Source organism: Rosa rugosa, chromosome 6, assembly GCF_958449725.1.
Source record: "Rosa rugosa chromosome 6, drRosRugo1.1, whole genome shotgun sequence".
Classification (NCBI taxonomy): domain Eukaryota; kingdom Viridiplantae; phylum Streptophyta; class Magnoliopsida; order Rosales; family Rosaceae; genus Rosa; species Rosa rugosa.
The window spans coordinates 30,274,325-30,294,385 of record NC_084825.1 but is presented as its reverse complement, the minus strand read 5'-3'; the positions used below and the strand labels follow the sequence as shown (position 1 = coordinate 30,294,385).

At 38.1% G+C, this 20,061-nt stretch overlaps 3 protein-coding genes across 15 annotated transcripts; 1 reads left to right on the top strand and 2 right to left on the bottom strand.

The window, feature by feature from the left end:
- The first annotated feature begins 24 nt into the window (after positions 1 to 24).
- Positions 25 to 6,053, top strand: LOC133716569 (protein farnesyltransferase subunit beta-like). Its single transcript, XM_062143264.1, has 8 exons — positions 25 to 45; positions 467 to 539; positions 744 to 830; positions 928 to 1,114; positions 1,271 to 1,395; positions 4,422 to 4,554; positions 4,684 to 4,780; positions 5,954 to 6,053. Exons 2-8 carry the CDS (start codon positions 492 to 494, stop codon positions 6,051 to 6,053), a joined length of 777 nt encoding a protein of 258 aa, XP_061999248.1. The 5' UTR covers positions 25 to 45; positions 467 to 491.
- Positions 6,054 to 9,438: 3,385 nt separating this feature from the next.
- Positions 9,439 to 12,532, bottom strand: LOC133713367 (serine protease SPPA, chloroplastic-like). 13 transcript variants are annotated; one of them, XM_062139371.1, is made up of 10 exons: positions 12,035 to 12,532; positions 11,820 to 11,931; positions 11,593 to 11,750; positions 11,293 to 11,462; positions 11,092 to 11,159; positions 10,831 to 10,955; positions 10,459 to 10,534; positions 10,246 to 10,333; positions 10,006 to 10,149; positions 9,439 to 9,769 (listed from the first exon to the last, which is right to left on the bottom strand). In XM_062139371.1, exons 6-10 carry the CDS (start codon positions 10,952 to 10,954, stop codon positions 9,728 to 9,730), a joined length of 474 nt encoding a protein of 157 aa, XP_061995355.1. In that variant the 5' UTR covers position 10,955; positions 11,092 to 11,159; positions 11,293 to 11,462; positions 11,593 to 11,750; positions 11,820 to 11,931; positions 12,035 to 12,532; the 3' UTR covers positions 9,439 to 9,727. The 13 variants fall into 13 exon arrangements, 12 of the variants coding, with proteins under 12 accessions (XP_061995355.1, XP_061995356.1, XP_061995357.1 ...); XM_062139372.1 differs by having other exon boundaries at positions 11,593 to 11,734; XM_062139373.1 differs by having other exon boundaries at positions 11,593 to 11,716.
- Positions 12,533 to 14,628: 2,096 nt separating this feature from the next.
- On the bottom strand, positions 14,629 to 18,048 carry LOC133715591 (carotenoid cleavage dioxygenase 7, chloroplastic-like). Its single transcript, XM_062142131.1, has 7 exons — positions 17,256 to 18,048; positions 16,893 to 17,021; positions 16,670 to 16,801; positions 15,887 to 16,159; positions 15,690 to 15,775; positions 15,054 to 15,368; positions 14,629 to 14,939 (listed from the first exon to the last, which is right to left on the bottom strand). Exons 1-7 carry the CDS (start codon positions 18,022 to 18,024, stop codon positions 14,793 to 14,795), a joined length of 1,851 nt encoding a protein of 616 aa, XP_061998115.1. The 5' UTR covers positions 18,025 to 18,048; the 3' UTR covers positions 14,629 to 14,792.
- Positions 18,049 to 20,061: the final 2,013 nt, after the last annotated feature.

The window sequence follows — 20,061 nt, the reverse complement described above, 5'->3', positions numbered from 1 at the left end:
AGTCATCACAATCAATACAGCGTGCAGGCCAGAGCCTTATACAAGGTTAGTAATTTTTCTTCTGTTTAAACTAGTTTAAAAGTCCTTGAGCATTATTGTTCTTGAGTAATAATGCGACATTAGATGTACCTTATCATGAAAAAACACTTACTAATAGAATTATCTTTGTAAACTCTTAGGGCGGTATCCTCTGACAAAGTTGAATATCTATGTCTTGTTGGCTTCCTGTCTTCCATTCACTCACATGTCAAATTATCTTCTACCTTTTTTCACGTCTTTGGAAAATTAGTTGAGAAGATTCTATATGCGAAATGAAAAACTTACTAAGCTCAATTATGAATTATCTTTGTGGCCTTTGAGAGAAATGTATTTTGGCTTCCTTCCCCCATCTGCTCACCTGTCATGTGTGCCCATTGTGGATTCCTGTAGCAATGCATTTACATAGATCTGACAATATTTTCATCAGGTACACCTTTTGTGGGCTGGCAACAATGATTCTGATCAATGAGGTCAATTGTTTGGACTTGCCTAGACTAATTGTAAGATTTTTTCTTTTCTTTGTGTGGTTCAGATTGGATAATAACTAACTGTATAATATACATATAGATATAAAAATCTGTTCAAGTAATTTTTTTAATTTGTTTTTACTCTGCTGTGTATAATTTCACTGTTGCATTCCTCTTGTGATGGTTTCTATGAACATGCTCTGTAATTTCTTAAATTTAACTTTTTTCTTGTATTAGGATTGGTTGGTATTTCGACAAGGGAAGGAATGTGGATTTCAGGGGAGGACTAATAAGTTAGTTGATGGTTGCTACTCTTTCTGGCAGGTGATTTTCTTTATTATTTTCTTTTCTTTTTTCTTTTTAATTCTTGAACCTATGGATTTTCTGCATCATAGTTGAGTTAACTAAGATAAGTGACCAGGGAAGTGCATTTGCATTATTACAAAGAATACCTTCAGTTAGTGAGGAGCAAATTGTGCTACCGGATGTGGGACACTGCAATTTGGATACCTCACACACTTCTACAACATCTCGTATATCTGAAGTGGACAACAGTTCTGAAGGTACTTCATCTCAGGTTCATGACACCAGAGGTTTTAGCCAGGAAGGTAGGCTGAGTTACACAAGTTTTAGATGTTTGGCTATTTGCCTATATATGTTTGCTACTGTAACAAATTGGTTTTTATAGCCATATGTTTGTTTATATGTTTCTAGTTTTACCTGCTATGAGGTTTAATATTAGTTTTCCCTTTTATTTTATGCAGGGTTGAAGGTTCCCTTTCCAGTGAATTACAATGATATTGGATATGATTTTATCAACAGAAGTGTAGAAATGAAGCCACTTTTCCATGCCATTGCATTGCAGCGGTGCATACTTTTATGCACACAGGTTAGTTTACAAATATGAACTTCACTGATTACTGATGGAAGTCTCATTTGCCTGATTAATTTGTTCAGTTCTATGGTTTTCTGCTGCACTACTAACTTTGCATTGCTATACTTGTCCGCTTTTCTATACTTGTCATCTTGAGGCCTCATTTTGTTTCTTCAAAAGCAGTATATTAGTTTTCATATATACTTGACCATTTGGTTACTTGTCTCACATCCAGCAAGGAATGTTGTCTGCCTTTTTGGTCAAGTTTTAATTGATGTGTGTTTCATTTTGGAGTTTGTGTTATGATTAATGGAGTTGAAAGGAAACGATACTGAAGCTATGTTTTAGTTCATTTAGAATTTTGGAGTTTAGTGCTTTTTGTTGCGGATAGTTGATTAGGTGGTCAGCAATTTACCCCAAAGGCAGTTTCTTGACACCTCTTGTGGCTTTCTTTCTTTGTTTTGTTTTGTCTACTGAGCATGGAAAATCTGATCAGTTTCTCAACGTCAGATTTTAAGGAGATATAAGACATCATAGATTTGTATAAACTGCTTGTTAAGAGGATCTCATTTCTGTAGCCTTTACTTTTATGTCATCATACAATATACATACTATTAAAATGCAAACTAAGAGAAGAGGTAGAAATCTGTCAAGCACAAATTAGTTATTGCTATTCTAGTACCTAGTACCTCTCTATCTTATTTGAGATAATTGTTCTGTCCTTACTTTTGTTATACTTACTAATTATTATCGCCGTCTTTGCTATGCGAAGAGGGGAAGGGAGGAGATGGTGAGTACTTAAAGTACTTGGCTTATACAATCATAAGTCTGACTTATCTATGTTTGTCTTCTTGCAGTAATGGAGAGAGGGCTTCAAATACAAATGCTGTAGAATCTACTGGAAAAGAAAAGAAAAGAAAAGGAGAGATTTGATCTACAAAAAGCACTTTTGGCTGCTCTTTTCAATGCTCCTGAGAGACCCAAGGAGCCGGAGCTACCAAAAAAAAAGAACAGTAAGATCAAGCAAGGGTCATTGGGAGATCAAGCATGGACTACCAAGCTATACTTTCTTTCATCATGCAAAACTTAGGAAACTTAAAAGCTTCTTAGTCTATGATATGTATGAATGCTTTAACAATGTTCCTTAAATTCAATATTTGATGAATTGATGTATCACAATGCTTTTGGTACAAATATTGATCATTTGATGGTTTGCATTCAATTACTATTATATTCATTCAGAATTTGGGTATCCACACAACGTTTTCATAGATATAACACAATGAATTTTAAAAAGTAACATCATCTAGTTTTAAGCTCATACAACAGAAATACTAGAACACAGTTGTCTTACTCTAAATCACACAACAGACAAACTACAAAACCGTTGTATGAAAATCTTAACCCACAACGGCATAAAAGCAAATTCTGTTGTGTGAACTGCTGCACACAAGTGCTGCGCATGGGTGCGTCCGGTATCTGTCGAGTTCTTGGACAACGGTGTTAAGAAATATACGTCGACTGACTTTGTATCATACAACGGTGAATTCACCGTCGTCTGATTTTTCATCAGACAACATCGAGATAGACGACGGTGAGTCTTCAAATCAGACGACGTTTTTTCACCGTCGTGTGATGCAGTTTTTGGTGTAGTGTAGATAAAGGTTTTAAATCAGTTCTTTTATTCTATATGCCATGAAAGGATCAATATTTTAAAGTTTTGAATTAATCTACTTTATGATTGATCAGGGAGGTAATGTTATTCATGACCTTTCGTTGAATGACTCTAAGCACCCAAGGGAATCCTAGAATGAGTACTAGACTACCGGTATAATTGACACTGTAAGTTAGAATATAAGTTCTTATGGTATGCTACTTATAACAACTTTGGTTTTGATTCTGTTTTCTTTATTGTAATTAAAAAAGGGAAAGTAATGAGAGATGAGACTCTGGCAATTGGTTACGTTATTGTCATACATATACTTTAGGCCTAATGTATGGAGATAATAAACTGTTAACTAAATTTTTTTTTTTTTTTTTAAAGAAGACAATGAACTGAGAATCAATATTGAAGTTCCAAAGGTTACTTTCAGTTCCTTTCTTAATAGCTCATGTTTATTCAATCCTTCATTAGCTCATAGCTTAGCTTAGCTTTCACTGCTAATGGTTTTAGTTTTACTTTATTGTTTCATATTCAGTTATTCGCATCAGGACAGTCATCAGGTGTGATGTAGTAGTTGCAGTCATCTTGTTTTCAAGCATGTTGTAGATGCACATTAAATGACTAAGACTGAAGGATTGACTGACAATGTACTTTGATAAAGGTCCACTTTGTTGATCGTACCAGAGTGGTTTCTTTCTATTGTTTTAGCTAGCTTGCACTCATGACCTAGTTACATTACAAGTGTTTTTAGAGTTAGGTGCGGTTATACTACGACCAAACTTAGTTTTATATTGTTGCATGAGCTGCAACAGTTTCTGCAGTTCTGCAAGAACATGGCACTGTTATTATGGCATTCCTTGAAGTGCTTGAAGATTTATGTTGCATAGATATGTTAGAGAAACAAAACAGTGTTTGACAAGTGAGAAGATAGGAGAATAAAAAAAAATATCTCATTTTCAATTAGAGTGCTATTTGCTTATTGTGGAGGACATTGAGATGATTTGTCTTGCACATATTTTATTTTGCAGTTTTGTTTTGAAGGCAGAAAAAGAATAGTTGAGTTCTTGTTCAATGTGTGTACTTGTTAGTGTTTTACTTTCATCCATCTTCCTGGACTTGGTGAAATCAATGGTTGAAAATTATAGAGATCCCTAGTCAAAACGGGTTTCCATACTATCTTATTCCATTTATCTTAAGCATTCCCTCTTAAACGGGTTTCTGATATTCATTGTTGCATGTGCGTGTGTGCGTACGCGCGCCATGTGTAAAAGAGACAGAGACTGAGAGGGAGAAAGCGAGCATTACATTGCATATATTTTGAATCTCTGAACAGTCATCCCATGTTTACATTTCGGTAGTTGATTATTTGTTTGCATAGATTATGGACCCAAAAACTGGAGAGGAGAGGCATGTTAGAATTTATGTGGATGATGGCAGCCGGCCAAATGCAAACATGACTGATTTGGCGAAATTGAAGCCTGCATTTAAATCAGATGGGACAACAACTGCAGGTATTTCATCACTCAAGTATCAAGTAGCTTGTTACTCATGATAGTATCTTCATTTATCAGGACTTTTGTCCTTCTTTAATGCATATGAATCAACCATTGTGAATTCAGCTCATTTATTTTTTATTCTAGGAAATGCTAGCCAGGTAAGTGATGGTGCTTCAGTAGTACTCCTGATGAAGAGAAGTGTAGCTATTCAGAAGGGACTTCCTATTATTGGTGTTTTCAGGTATGACATTGTAGTTTTATTAAACAATTGCTGATCCATTGCTTGATTAATTAATGAAAATATATTGGGCTCTTGAGAACTTGAGATGACTATAACTCATAGCAATGAACTCAGACCACTAAGGATCATATTAGTTTATAGTATTTTTGTTGCAAATGTTAAATGAGTTAGTTCCTTGGGATCAATGTTTTTCTTTTGCATGTTTTCTCTTTATTTTGTTGATCATAGAGGTTATGGTTAATCAAAGGGAAATTAGTTGCATAGTTGTATATAACTGCTGAACACTCCTTAGGTTAACCTTGTTATTGAGGTTCTGAAAATAATAGTCATATTACCATCATAGATAGATGAATATGTAGAAAGGTTCAACAAGATACTTTGGTTGACTAAGGAAGAAGACTTCTTTGTAAGACTCATTCTTATGCTCGTAGATATATTTACATAAGCTCTTCTAGATTTTCCATCAATAAAAGACTCATTCTATCTCCCTTAGCCAGTTGAGAAAATACCTGCTGCAACTAGGTGCTAAGTGGAGGCTTCTTTAGCTGTGTCTTTGGGGAGTATTCATTGTTGGTCTCTGAGATATTGTAGTTCTTCTGTTAGTTTGTTGGTTCCTTATATTTTTCCTATAATTATTGCATTTTGTTTCTAACCAGTCCCTGTAATCAGTTTGAATATAATTATACTCTGAGAACTCATTAGGTTCACAACACTAGTATAATTATGAGAGCACTCAATGGTTTAACCAATATAGCTAGATAAATTAGGGAAATTTGATCACGTATCATATCAGCAATATTACTCGCATGGTCTTTTCCTGTAGTTTGCTTGATCTTGTGGATTTGTCTGATTGTATGAAAAGACCAGTACATGGATAATATCTTCCGTAAGGCTTGTTATACTCTAGTTACCAGCTTATGTGGATCTCCCTCACACGCCATTATTAATTAATTTCTGCTTAGTAGCCTCATAATCTTTGTGCAAATAAAGTTAGAATTCTGTTATCTGTATACTCTTTATTTAACCAAACCTCTGCTTGCGAAACCAAGGATGAGACTACTCCAAAAGATATCCTCATAATCAAAATGATTTAACTAATCCACTATAATATTGACTTATTGGATTAATCCACTGTGATCTATGACTAAGCTTCTGTCCTTGTTGTCCTTGCAGTGGGAAAGAAAAGCAAATCACTACACAATGGAGAATGTTGATGTTGTCCGGGCAGAGTAGGCAAAGTATGTTCTTAAGTTTAAAGATAGCTAGTGTGTAGGTTAATTAGTAGTTGGAGATATGTAGCATCAGCTTTTGGACATATGCATAGTTGATATATAGGCCAGACTTTGACTTACAGTACTGCTAGCTATTTTGCTGTGTTGTTTAGTTGGTTGCCCAGATTGTGTAGTGCTTCTGGTTTATTACCTTGCAGTATTGTGTGCATATATTTTGTTGGCTGCCCAGATTAGTAGATTTGGGCCATTTTGAACTGATGCTCATGATTAATTTGTGTACATGAGACAATGATGGATTAATGGAAATTGCAATGAATAATTTTGGATGTGGATTTTATGGTTTCATGAATTGGCAGTTTTATTTTCCAGAATGCATGCATACCAATTGTACAGGGGACTACTAAAATGTGTCGTCACAAACTGCAAGCTACAACAAAAGCACACCAAAACGTGTGGTTGCAGCTGCACAGACACAACACAAAAACCAATAAGAAGTCTATTGTCTTTTTGACAATGGGACAATAGAAAATTGTAGTCTGAAAGGCAAAACAACAACATAAGTTAGATGAAAGTATTGGCTAAAGTGTATAAAAACAACAAATAAGTGTGATTGGACGTGATTACAGACAATATAAAACACGAACTATTAGTGGTCCTTTTTATATTCAGACCACAAATATTTTTCGTTTAAATAATCTCAAACGACAATAAATTGTCATCGTAATGAGACTGACATAACAGAAAGAATATGATATCTATTGTCTAAACCATTTCCCAACATCACATATGTATAATTTCAAAACCTTTCACACAACACTTAAATGTCATACAAACCTACCCTAGAACAACACTTAATTGCCCTCTGATACTCTTTACGACCACATATAATTGTCGTTTAAAGTAAATTAGCACAACCTTTAATTGCTGTTGTATGAGAGAAGACACTACATACGAGTTTCATATTTCTTATTTAAGGGCATTCAGACCACACAAATAAGTCTTGCAAATATGCTTCACACAATAGCATTTAAAAAATACTGTGGTTGTTTTGTTTATTAGACAATACAAAACTATTGTTTGAATGCTTTTAAAGATACAGATCACAATGTTCCCAAAATGCAAAACTCATCAGACAACACAAGACTTTTATTTTTTTATGTCGTCTGAAAAATCAGACGACAGAACATTTCTGTCGTCTGATGCCCCCAAGAGACGACACTGTACTAGACGACACATATTTGTTCGTTCAGACGACAAAACAGTTCTGTCGTCTGAAGGCCTTTTTGGCATAGTGGTTTGACCTGAGTTGACCAATGTTTGACCAACATTTGACCAATCGCGACAAGAGCAGTTTTCAGCTTCCCAAGAATTTATGTGAAGAGATGCATCGATTAATGGTTAATTTCTGGCGGGGAGAGAATACCTCAGAATGAAAAATTCGCTGGCTTTCTTCGGACAAGTGATGTACTTCAAAATTAGAGGGTGGATTGGGATTTCGGATTATGGTGCAATTTAATCAGGCTCTCTTAGCTAAACAGGGTTGGAGACTCTTGTGTAATCCAGATACTTTGGTGGCTAAAGTGTTGAAAGCACGGTATTTTCCCAATTCTGATTTTTTACATGTCTCTCTATCAAAGGGTGCTTCTTACACATGGAGAAGTATCATGTATGGTAGGGAGCTTCTTCTGAAGGGACTTCGATGTCAGGTGGGGAATGGGGAGGCGGTGTCTGTTTGGTCAGACCCTTGGCTGCCTCTCCCTTATAGTTTTAAACCATTCTCTACTATCATGGAAGGGACTGAGGACTTACGAGTCGCTGATTTAATAGATGTGAACAATGGTTGCTGGATTGAAGACAATATTGATGAGCTCTTTACTACTTATGAGGCAGACTTGATCACTAGCATTCCGTTGAGTTTGGGTGGTGGACTTGATAGACTTATGTGGCATTTTGACAAGCTTGGAAGATATAATGTCAAGAGTGGTTATTATGTGGCTCGGTTAACTGAGCAAATGCAAAGTAGGGCGTCTTCATCTTCATCAGGTGTCGGCGGTGTGACTACTGATGGTTTTTAGAAGAATTATGGAAGGTTGGTGTTTCCTAAAAATAAGAATGCATTCATGGCGTCTGGTGAAGGGAATTTAATTTACCCACACGAGCTGCTCCCAGACTTGTCTTGTGTGTTGTGTGGTGACGAAGTTAAAGATGGGAAACATCTATTCATGTTATGCCCAATGGTTCAAGTTATTTGGCTACGTAGTTCTTTGAATATTAATCTTGAAGATCATAAAGCTACATCACTTGGTGATTGGGTCAGAAACATGTTTGACATACTACATGGCCAGGCTTTGGAACTATTTTGTCTTACTTTGGGTTCTGTGGATAGAAAGAAATGCCATTTTATGGAATGGATTACTTATAAAACCCACTATTTATGGTAGATAATGCATGCAAGTTTTTGGCTGATTATAGGCTGGTGATGCTCTGCAAAGCAACACTGAAGCAAATGTCTGTTGCTAAATGGCATTGCCCTCCCACTGGCCGTCTGAAAATCAACATAGATGGAGCCTACAATGCTGATAGAAGACTCGAGGGAGTTGGGGTAGTATGCCGAGATGATCACGGAAGTTGTGTGGCTGTGCTAGCTAAGCCATTCCAATCTGCATCTTCGGCATTACATATGGAAGTTGAGGCATTAAGGGCAGGTCTATTGCTAACTATTCACCAAGGTTGGATGGATATTGAAATGGACACTGATTGTGCTATTTTGGTTTATGCCCTCAATAGGGAAGATGATGATCATTTATCCGATATAGGTCGGATTATGGAGGATTGTAAGAGTTATGTTGAATACTTTCTTCTTTTCAACTCCGACATGTATATTGGGAAGCAAATGGTGTGGCCAATCGGCTAGCACACCTTGCTAGTATCAATTATTTAGATGAACTATGGTTAGGTGAGAGTCCTGTTATTATTCAGGATGTTTTCTATGTTGATAATTGTTATTGCACTACTACAGAAATTGAAACATACGACGGGCAAAAACTGTCGTCTGATATGGATGCTGACTGTCGTATATCGAGGCGCCGTCTGATGAAGGTCGATTGTAGGGAACCGTCGTGTGAAGGGATCAGCAGCATGTCGGCAGCCTATCGACAGCATTAGCTGTTGCATGACTGTTCTTCAGACGACGGGCGACTTTAGAAACTGTTGTGTGATTGCAATTCAGAGGTCGCTTTATTTTATGCCTGTTGTGTGATTTTCATTCAGACGACAGTTTTTCAAAGTATCCATTATCTATTTTACATTCAGACGACAGTTTTTATTTTTGGGTCATTGTGACTATTGTGCACATACGACAGTTTTTTCATGGTTATTGTTGTCCTAATAGAATGATTCAATGCATTGTATATGCTGGAACTGAAATAAAAAATGATCAAAGTGGTAGCTGATCAATATATAGAAGAAATTGTTATAATCCAAATCATGCAACAAGTAGATTATGCAAAGTAATCTTTCATCCACAAAAGGAGTGCATCTAATACTACTCTCCTAGCAATACACATCCAGAAATTTACTTAAGGAGTCTAGCTTGGCAAGCTTTGCCGCTCTCATGGCATCATTGGAGTGCAAGCTTCCAAGCACTAATACGAATAGGCCTTTTAGGAGCTTTTTGATGTCTTTCTGTAGTTCTAGCTGCATCTGGATCAATAGTCTAGCTTTGCAAGCTTTGCTGCTCACCCGAGACTACCAACACCTACTGTATACAAGACAAAGATAAATCATTTAGTTCAGCATTTTAGAGTCTTTGATTTACTAAAGCATTTAAGTGGAAAAACCAATCAAATAACTTTGTACAGAAACATATTGACAAGTACATGTAAAAAACACAAGATCATAACACAAAAGAAACTATGAAGCGAACTTGCTGCATTAACTCATTATTATCTCTAGCATATGCCTACCCACTGAAATAAGATTTTTGTCACCAACCTCTGTGTCTTGTGGTATATTTTCCTTGAGCTTTGCTATTGCAACAACCTGAGAAAGTCCACCAATAACATTAACTAAATCCCTTGAAGCTGCATCTTTACCTGCCCAAACTCTCCCTTGTGCAACTTCCTCCATTTTATCTATCTGGCAACGTAACAAACGGGATATATTTAAATTCCAGGTAGAACAGAGCGAAAAGAAAGTGACTAAAACTAGAATGAAGATTCAATTGGAACATACAGTCATTGATTTGGAAGAAGCTGCCTTGTCCCGAAATTGCTTATACGAATTCTGTGCAGACTTAGCAAAGAGTTCAGCTTCCTCTAGTCTGAATTAGGAAGGAAAAAGAGAATTAATAATTCTATCTCTTTGCAGGATTACAAAAGAGATCACACAAAACAGAGTATGCAACAAGACAATGTACTTAAAGGGTTGTTGTTCAGCTGCACGAACCTCTGCAAATTCCCCCTTGATATGATTTCCTTGTCGAAGCCAATCTTCTTATACAGTTTTCCCATGTTAAACTTACCTACAAATAGAAAACTATATGACAACTGACCACTTACAGAATTTAAAGGTCTTATCTGAATACCAAATGAAAGGGTATATGAAGACTTTTAATGGCTAACAGATAAAAAACATCACACGAGTATTACAAATATCTATTATGCATTTAGATGTGTCTGTCCCTGTGCTTTTACCAAGGTAAATATACGTCACGTTGATAATATCCAATCAACTTCCTCTTTTAATAGTCCTACCCCTACCAACTTTGTTTTTTTTTTTTTTCTCCAAGTCAATTATATAAAATATATTTAAATTCACTTGTGACAACTCCAATGGAACCAGTTAAGGTTAAATTTTCTGCAACAATGGCATCTGCTGCCGCGTCAGACATTGATGCGATGTCCGGTTTTGATGCAGCCAAAAGTTTGATTTCCCTCCACATCCTGAAATCATGAAGTCATGAGGGTAACCAGACATAGACAAATCGACAATTCTTCAGTCCAACAGTTTTTGACAACATATAAGCAAATTATATAATTTAGGATCACATATGTTATGATAATATATACTAGCACTTACAAATCAGAAGCAAGGGCATCACCACCAGGGCATGTCAAGCAAGAGAATCAATACTACTTAAATGCTTCCTGTATATCATCACATAAAGAGGGGGAAAAAAACTTTCAAGAACAACCACTCCCCTGATGACTTTCACATCAAATTTCAACAACTGAACAACATGATCATATCAGATTAGCCAAAAACCAAATCTCAAAGCACCTCTTGTAGAAGAAATTATGTCCAGCCAGTTCCCATATATGTTATCGAGCAATGGTGTCAGCATCTCACAATTTTCTTCGGACATGGTCGTAGCGCAAGTTGCTCACCAGCACTTTCGTATTTACTAATCCTCTCCACTTGTGGCTCAACTCCAGTTTCCTTAAGAACACCTGGAAAACAAAATCTCATGCAAACCTCAATTACTAAGTGATTTCAGTCATCAGTATCCAGACAAAACCTTAACATTCATATTTCGAAAGTTAATATATAAATGAGGAGAAGAATACCAGAGAAACTAACCTCTTACAAACGATGCCTGAACACTGGTGGATATTGCAAGACCCTCCCCTTCACTGCCAATATTTCTTGGCCATACCTGGAAAGCAACTCAAGGCTCTCATCGGAGACCACCATTCTCTTGAGCCTAATACCCATTGAATTTCTTGACAGAATCACAACTAAAAACCCAAATTAACTTCAATGTTCCAAAAATAGACTGCAAACGTAAACCAAAAGGCAGAAAATACCAAACTAGCAGCAAGGAATCCAGTGCTAAGCAGAAGGAGTAGCTAAAATTTCTATCGAATACCATCGAAACCTTCGTAGTTACGTTCCTGGCCCCAATTTTGACATTTTTTCCTTCAATCCCAAATCCACATCTCCAATGTTAGAATCCAATACTGAAACCACAAAATTCAAATCCCAGTTACCCATAGCTGAATTTCATAATACAATAACTTACCAAAAAGTGGTCTCAACCTTAATCGCAATCAAAATCCTGAAGCCTCTCGAAAATCGACGCAAATCCTAACCCTAATTAATCGAACTCTGATTTTGAAGCCCAGGAAGTCTGACGTCTTCTCTCTCCGATTCAACTCTAGGTTTGCTTTCAAAATTGGTAAGCCCTGAACCCTCTGTACTTGCTTTCAAAGTTGTAACCACCGACGAAAGAAACAACCATCATCGTCGAAAGATCTGAAGAACGCTAGAGGCTACCCAGTTGGTTTTCTTCCCTTCGCTAGAGGGAGAGATGGTTTTGGTCGGGGTTTGTCGAAGAGAAAGAGCTTTGATTGGGGTTTGTCGAAGAAGAGAGAGGGTTTGGGAGAGTGAGGTTTTGGTTTTGGAGAGACGCTGTTGAGAGAGTGAGGAGCTTTGCGTTTTGGTTTTGAGTCTCTGTCGAGAGAGGGTGAGGCCCTGTCGAGAGAGTGGGGAGGGCTTTGGGTTTGTCATTACGTTTTTGCTCAAGTGTAGGGTTTCAAGCCCGGCCTATATCAATTTCGACAAGTCCTATCAATTTGGACAAGGACTCACACAACGGGATTTTATAAAAATGTGGTCTGAATGCAGTCATTTTAATTTGGGGTTTGTCTCCTATCAATTCGACTTCCCTCTTAGGGGAGTTGGAAAAAAATGTGATGGAAAATCTCCCTCCCTTCTGTCAAACATATTAGTCAGACCACAGGTTTATAATTTCTCGTTGTATGATCAATACATTTTGGGGGAAAATTTGGAGTTTGAGATGGGTTTCGGCACCACTTACATGGTGGGAAACTTGCCGCTCAATTTTTTAAGCGTCACACAACGGTTTTTTTCTTAAACGCCGTCTGAACTAATTCACAAGTCCATATCAGACGACAAATTTTGTAAAAACGACGTCTGAAAAAATAAAAATCAATCAGACGACGGAAAATTATGATGCGTCGTGTGAGAGGCGTCGTCTGATTGAATTTTTGTAGTAGAGTTGTTTACAGGGCGTTGGCTTGATGTTCTCCCCGTTGTACTCTTCTATTATTATAAATAATAATGTCAGACGTGGGGATGAGTTTCCCAGCTAGGTTGAGTTCCAAACCCTAATAAAAAAAAAAATTGAAAAATCGAGTCAGAACAACATGAAAATGAGCAAAACGGTCACTGGAACAGTGTCCCCGACGGTAACCATGTGCACCCAAAATGCAATTTCTCCAAAACTTGATCAAATTTGAAAACAACTTACACTAGCACGCATAGCACGAAGAGTAGATCATCTTTCATATATCAACCACCACAAACAGCTGCCAGAGCCATCGGAGTTTGCCTAGAAACAGCCGAAACAACCCAGAAAACACAAATCATCAGAACCTAATCGAATTCAAAAAATAATTACACAGACGTGTAGCGGGATAAGAGGATGAGTTTCGATACCACAAACACCCTAAACGGTGGCTGGAGTCACGAGAAAAAGACGAAGAATTACCGGAGCTGCAAAAGCTTTCAGCATTCGATTCTTCCTCCACGATCGACGATCGGACCAACTATGACCTCAGGCTTGATGGCGACATTGAGAAGAAGAAGATGGTGCCGGTGTGCCAGTTGGACGTGGCCGGAGGATGAAGTTTCGGTCGGATCTTCCTTCCAGGTCGACGACGCCTCTTTTGGGTCAAGGAAGCTCGAAGCTTCTAGACCAATCACAATCCTCTGATCTGGCACTTCCCCCTTTAAGTGAAATCCAACGGCCAAGATTAAGCGGTGGAGAAAATGGACGGCTCATATCGCACCGCGTGATTTTCTATTGTCTTAAATAATTTCTAAAATTCAAAAACTATTAAATCAAGAATTTCACCTTGTGAAAAATTCTAAAAATATTCTCGAGCACTTTAATAATTAACGAGATCTTAAATTAATTTCCCAACGACCTCAACTTAGCTCGACAATAGATTTCTGGGGCTCACAGCCGGAATTTGATTCAGATGATATGGTGGAGATGTATGCCTTTGGTCTGCACAGAGTTCCGGGTTTGAGTCGGCTTGTCTTGGTCGATGCAGCATGAGGTCGTTGGCTTCTGTCTATCGTGTCTAGATCCAAGCGCTACTTGGGTTCAGGCTTATGCTCTGTGTACAACTAAGTGGTGTATTGTTGGGGTCTAGTCTCAAGCTGGTTTTGAATCTCGATGCCGCAGTCTGTTTCGAAAATTTTGGTTGATTTGTTTTGGAAATTTTGGTTGAATTGGATTAATTGTGATGTTGGGTTTGGAATTGGTGGTGGACTTAGGGCTTTGAAGAGTGAGGTGGAGCAGCTAGAGGGATCGGAGAAGGAGAGGTGATTTGGGCTAACTCGTGGGAGGATGAAGGTTGAACTCTCAAGAGGGGAGGTGCCCTTCTTATGGGTTGAAAAGTGGGCCCTCATGTCGATGGCAAGTTATTTTCTGACATCACAAATAGAGTCATTTTTGAAATTTGGACACGGCTGATGCAATTTGGAAGTACATGGATGATCGTGATTGAAAAAAAAAAAAATTAAGACCTAAAGTTGAAGGAAGTAAACTGAATTTAGTCATTGTTTTTAATATGGTTCTGTAAATTAAGTTTCTAGGGGCATATTTAAACTGCGCACTCTGCCAACAAGAAAGGCTGCACTAATTTTACAAATACATCTTCTGAACAGGCACACAACGTCATGTCACCAATTTGGCCTGGCGTGAGATATGTGCATCTTGTGTCCTAAAACCAAAAGGAGAACGGAAGCTATTCGTTACTGGCCCAGAAACCATGAAAACCAAGAGGAAAATTTAGGTGTTTGGGGACTTCAAGTCTTGCCACAAGTGCATCAGCCGCTCCAATCCTCTTTGAATCCAAGATAACCAGATAGCACCTTTGAACTGCAACTGCATACTGCAATTTATACAAGCATATCATATCTATGTAAGTCTCTACTAATTTAGAGTTGAGTTGGTGCTAAAAGTATGGAATGCTTGAGAGAGTTTGATAATTTTCCACTTGAACTACCTCAACTACAAGAATGTAACCCTCATCTTCTTCGGAACCTTTGGCTATGAAAGTGGGTTCGCCGATAAATCTTCGACTATCAGCAGACCATATGCGCACAGATTTAGTTGAAAGATTGAGCTTCACCACCATGTCATATGGAAAGTTTGGCAATGCCCTGCGAGAACCTGAAAAAGCTGCTGCATATATGTACTTATTCTTGCTGCCCGAAAATGCTGGATTTATGACGGGAAAATCTGATGACTTGATCCACTGGTTTAATGGCTCAATATCACATCTTTGATAGATCCCATCGGTATCCAAGTTGATGGAAACCTGCATTAGTATTTAGTAATCGTTTATTTGATGGAGACTAAATGTGTGAGCAATACAATTGTGTTCGAAAACCGTGCCTAACCCTAACCCCTGAAGTTCACTCACTATGCCCTGTGAGGTAAAGGTAAAATCACATCCATAAAGACGTTATATGTATAGGCCAAGGTTGACATGCACTCTTTGCACATGAGAGGGGGTGGCCGGTAAGGGTTTCACTCGTTAACCGGAAAAAAGAAAAAGAAAAAAAACAGAGCAACATTGGAACTTGGGAATTGTCAGGTCTAGCTATATACATGAGAATTTGTTAATTAAGAAAGAAACCTGGACAAGGTGAGGCATTTTCTTGCTTTTGTTTCCATTTAAGTACATAATCGAAGGGTCCAGTTTACCACTTTGCCAATCATATCCTGTCCACCACAGAAGCAATACCAAATTAGTACAATTTATTTACTGTTGTAGAAAGGAGTACTTTGATCAATATCGATTGGATCTGTGAAAGCATGTAATTTAATAATTACCAAGTAATTTATGTAATGTGAACCACTCGTAAGAGCAAACAGAAGCTTGTATTTGAATCTCCGAATTCCCATTTTCATCCAAACTCTCATAGGCATTGCCTACATGTAGCAGCCAAAATTGTGAAGGAGCTTCAACAGGCACTCTCCAATCTCGATTATAATTCACTTCATTAGGAAACCGAGGAAGCACATATATGGGAGAAGTTTCCTTGCTAGGGTTCACTGATAATGCTGCAATTGTTGGAGTAATTCCACAAAATGAAGTCATTGCACCTGCATTTAAGTCATCAACATTACAAACACTAGCTCATCAATATCCATTCCTTGCATGTCGGCTGATATTTCTATTTTCAAAATAAGAAAAATTAGAGAAGTGGGTATATGATTGCATTGTCCTGTTTTAATTGGTGTAAAAAATAAGCCTGAGCCCGAAGTTCAGGTTTCTGAATCTTCTGTTTCTGCTCTAGTATCGGCTTGGTCTACTCATCGTCAACAAAGGAAGAGAAACCAGGGGATGAGAATGTTGGCTTTGTCAGTAATCTTTAGGTAGGAACGTTGTAGGAAGATTTAGATCATGATTCATCTGTTTCACTATTTCTATTATGACCACTGGTAGTTGTTGAGTAATTTTGCTCATCAATAACAGTCAGTTACTGACAATATCGTACTCAACCACCATCGATTATAAATTTAACAGTATAAATAATTATTTTTATTAAAGATATTTACTTATGGGAACGAATGAGTTTGAAAAAGTAATTGTGTTTGTATCGAAGTAACTACCGGTGACGTCAAGCTTGACACGATTAGCAATTAGTATATAACTAGTGGCTGTGAAAGCCCAATCATGAATCATCAAGTGATCAGGGATGATGAATTCTTTCTTTCCAACCACCTTAAAATTTGAATCAAATTCTGCAACAGGAAAAGAAGGAAAGAAGTTACTTAATTTAACCCATTTGAAAAATCAAACTATTGAATTATTATAACTTATTCAAATATTTACCATAAAATGTAAAATTGTTGCGTGGTAAAAAAATATCTTCTGCATTACATGACATTAAAAGAAGCCTATTTCTGCGAGCATCGAACTTATAATGAGCTAATAATCGCTTCATTGGCATCTTAAACACTCCTGCACATAAATTATATACTCAAAATTATTTAGGAACTAGAATTATGAACACAGCTCAAGAAATTACAAGTACAATCTATTTCCCAAAGAAGAAGAAGAAGAAGAATAAAAAAAACACAGCAAGTGATGAGTTTGCTACATATAATCATTATATTAAAAGATCGTGGGCTTTTCAACAAGCCCGAGCAATTCACTTATTAAGTTTTCTTCATGACCATTACTCATGATACATACCGTACAAAATCGGCTTCAGCAACCTTGCTGCAACATCCCATACATCACCACCATCGTTTCTCCTCTCCACCACTGAATCCCAATCATCCATCAGCTTGACCTTCCCGATCGTATCCAACCTCTCCGGTTCAATTTCGTATGGTTCCCCGCCTTCCCACAAGCACAACAGCCTCCCACCCCAGCTCAACACACTAGTATTCGCCACGTTTTTCATCACCTTGGTGTTCCAAACTTTCTCTCCTCTCTTCAGCATCGAGAACAACCCCCTATGTCGGAACCGCCACGTGTTGGTCACCGGGTCGTGCTCTTCCACCTTTGCCTCAGTATTCACGAACCTCGCCATGAACTTGACACTGAATTTATCCCCACTAACCCCATCGAAAGTAAAAGCCCTGAGGTAGCCGTGACCATCGAAAGGGTGCATCGTCGAACCGTGGTCATCCCTGAAGATCCCCGGTCCCGCCAAGTAGTATGTTCCGGAAGGAAACTCCGTCGGGACCGCACCTTCGACGACTTGTAGAGTCACGGGCTCGTTTGTTTCCGAGCGTTGCGAGACGAAGAGGAACTGGTAGTCCCAGAATGCGGCCACGGAGGCATCGACCACTTCTAGAGTTGACGTGGTAATTGGAGTAGAACTATGGGTTTCATTGGCTGTGGAAGTAGCGATGGCACGAACTCGTTGCGAGGGAGGACGTCGGTGCACCGGAGGTATGTTTATCGGTGAGGGAAATATTGGTTTGGGAATGACTTGGAAGGGGCTGGCTTGCATATTGGGTATTTGAAGGTTAGGACGTGGCAATTTAATGGCGACAGCATCCCTGCTTCCAATCGAATTATATAGAGGCCATGTTGGTGCGCACAACGATATTAAAGAAAAGATGATATAAAAAATTTGCCATCCAATCTAGAGCATTGATTATTTTAACGTATCTTATTATGCATGGCATGTGTTATATGATTTATATCTAGAGAAGGATAAAATGTCGAAGCTAGAAAATCTCTGATTCTTTGCAAAAAAAACTCTCCTATGCTTTAGTCACAGTATAAAATAAAATGGAGAGTTAAATCGATATCCTTTTTTATTTTTGGGTCCTTGACCAAAAACACCAAAATTGGCCAAACTTATCCCACTTACCCCAGCAACAAAATTCCCACTTAACCAATTTAAATTGAAATGACAATTTTGCCCTCAATTGAATTAATATATTACATCATGCCACCACACCGGTCTCTCTCTCTCCGCGCCATGGCTGTTCCGGAATCAGAGAACGAAGCCCACCACCGCCGGACCTTCATTGCGCCCAGACCTCGCCGGACCTTCACTGCATCCAGACCCCACCGGACTGTCACTGCCCCGACCCCAATTGGATCAGAACACGATTCTAGATTTGCTGCTTTCGGAGCTCATCGACGGGAAGCATGGCGACCGGATCTTCCAGTCGAAACTTGAACTCTCCTCCAGAAAGCTCTGGACTGCACCTTCCAGTTGATTCTTCGCCCCGAAGATGAGGACGTAGCTCTTGGAAGACCGGAGACGAGGACTCGAACTCGGTGATTTGGTCCAGTTTCTGACATGGGTGCCCAAATCAGTTTTTTTTTTTTGGGTTAAAACGAGTGCAGATTTTTTTTTTTGTTCAAATGGGGCAGAAGGCCCAGAAAGAAAGAAAGAAAAAGTTTTATTAGGGAGCAGTACACGTCTATTGCTCCCAATAGACGTCTATCGAGGGGGCAATAAATGTTTTGAATTGATGCAATCTCCTCGTTTTTTTCTTTAATCAAAGTTTTATTTATCTAATTTTAGGGAGATTAGTTCCCATTCTGACGATCGAAAGTTCTATTTGGGTGCAATAGACGTCTATTGGGGGGCAATAGACAATTGGGGGTAATAGACGTCTATTGCCCCTCTATTGGGGGCAATAGAGGTTTTAAGAAAAATCCGGTAGGCGGCGCCCGGTGACCAGAATCAGGCGAAAGTTGGCCAGATTCCGGCAAAAATTGGCAGGATTCCGGCGAAGTCTCCTATGGTTTCTCTCTCTTCTATTTTCTCTTTCTCTCTCTCTCTAAGTAATAAAGGGGTGAGGGTAAAATGGTATTAAAAAAAAAAAAATCTTAATTGGGTATTAGGGAAGACTTCCTTAGAGTGTTTTGGGTAAAAGAGAATTAAAAATACTTAATGGGGTAAGTGGGAAAAAAATCCCTAAAAATGGGGTAAATGGACAAAAACCCTATATTTGGGTCTTGACCCAAATATTTAAATTTTTTATTTTTTTTTACATTTAGTTAGCTCTTGAAAAACAAAGTTAGTCATCTAAACACAGATCTTTTCGAGCAATATAATTTTTAGTATCATATTTTTTTTTCTCAATTCTATTGTTGTATTATTGTGAGATTAATACTCTTTAATAATTATATATTTAATATATATGAAAATATTTTTGTCAAAACAAATGAAGTTTTATTTCAGTACTTTGTCAACATTAATGGAATAACATGGGTAGAATTGTAATGGAATTTTGATTAAAGAGGTATAATGTTCAAATATCATCATTGTAAATTTTTTATATTGTAAAAATAAAAGAAAATTTTGTGCTTGTAATGGGCCAGCCAGTGTTGTGCAAGGGCTGCGCCCTAAACCCTAATACCTCAACCCAACATAGCTAGCAAGAATGGACCGTGGAGCCCTGCCCACTCTTAGTCGTGCTAGAGCAGTGCTGGGCAGATTTTAAACGTGCCAAGCGTGCCGTGCTTGGGCTTAGCGGCCCATTTGCCACCTCTACCTTGAGCTTAGTATAATTTGTTTCGCTTA

Excerpts from the sequence above, each read along its gene's own strand:
- LOC133716569 (XM_062143264.1), top strand. The coding sequence starts at position 492 with ATGATTCTGATCAATGAGGTCAATTGTTTGGACTTGCCTAGACTAATT. Across the intron at positions 1,396-4,421 it reads GCATACTTTTATGCACACAG|ATTATGGACCCAAAAACTGG; the intron begins GTTAGTTTACAA and ends TTGTTTGCATAG. Across the intron at positions 4,781-5,953 it reads CCTATTATTGGTGTTTTCAG|TGGGAAAGAAAAGCAAATCA; the intron begins GTATGACATTGT and ends TTGTCCTTGCAG.
- LOC133713367 (XM_062139363.1), bottom strand. The coding sequence starts at position 10,954 with ATGTGGAGGGAAATCAAACTTTTGGCTGCATCAAAACCGGACATCGCA. Across the intron at positions 10,535-10,830 it reads TTCCATTGGAGTTGTCACAA|GTAAGTTTAACATGGGAAAA; the intron begins GTGAATTTAAAT and ends TTCTATTTGTAG. Across the intron at positions 10,150-10,245 it reads CTTCTTCCAAATCAATGACT|ATAGATAAAATGGAGGAAGT; the intron begins GTATGTTCCAAT and ends TTACGTTGCCAG.
- LOC133715591 (XM_062142131.1), bottom strand. The coding sequence starts at position 18,024 with ATGCAAGCCAGCCCCTTCCAAGTCATTCCCAAACCAATATTTCCCTCA. Across the intron at positions 16,802-16,892 it reads CAACAATTTTACATTTTATG|AATTTGATTCAAATTTTAAG; the intron begins GTAAATATTTGA and ends TTCCTGTTGCAG. Across the intron at positions 14,940-15,053 it reads GTTACATTCTTGTAGTTGAG|TATGCAGTTGCAGTTCAAAG; the intron begins GTAGTTCAAGTG and ends TATAAATTGCAG.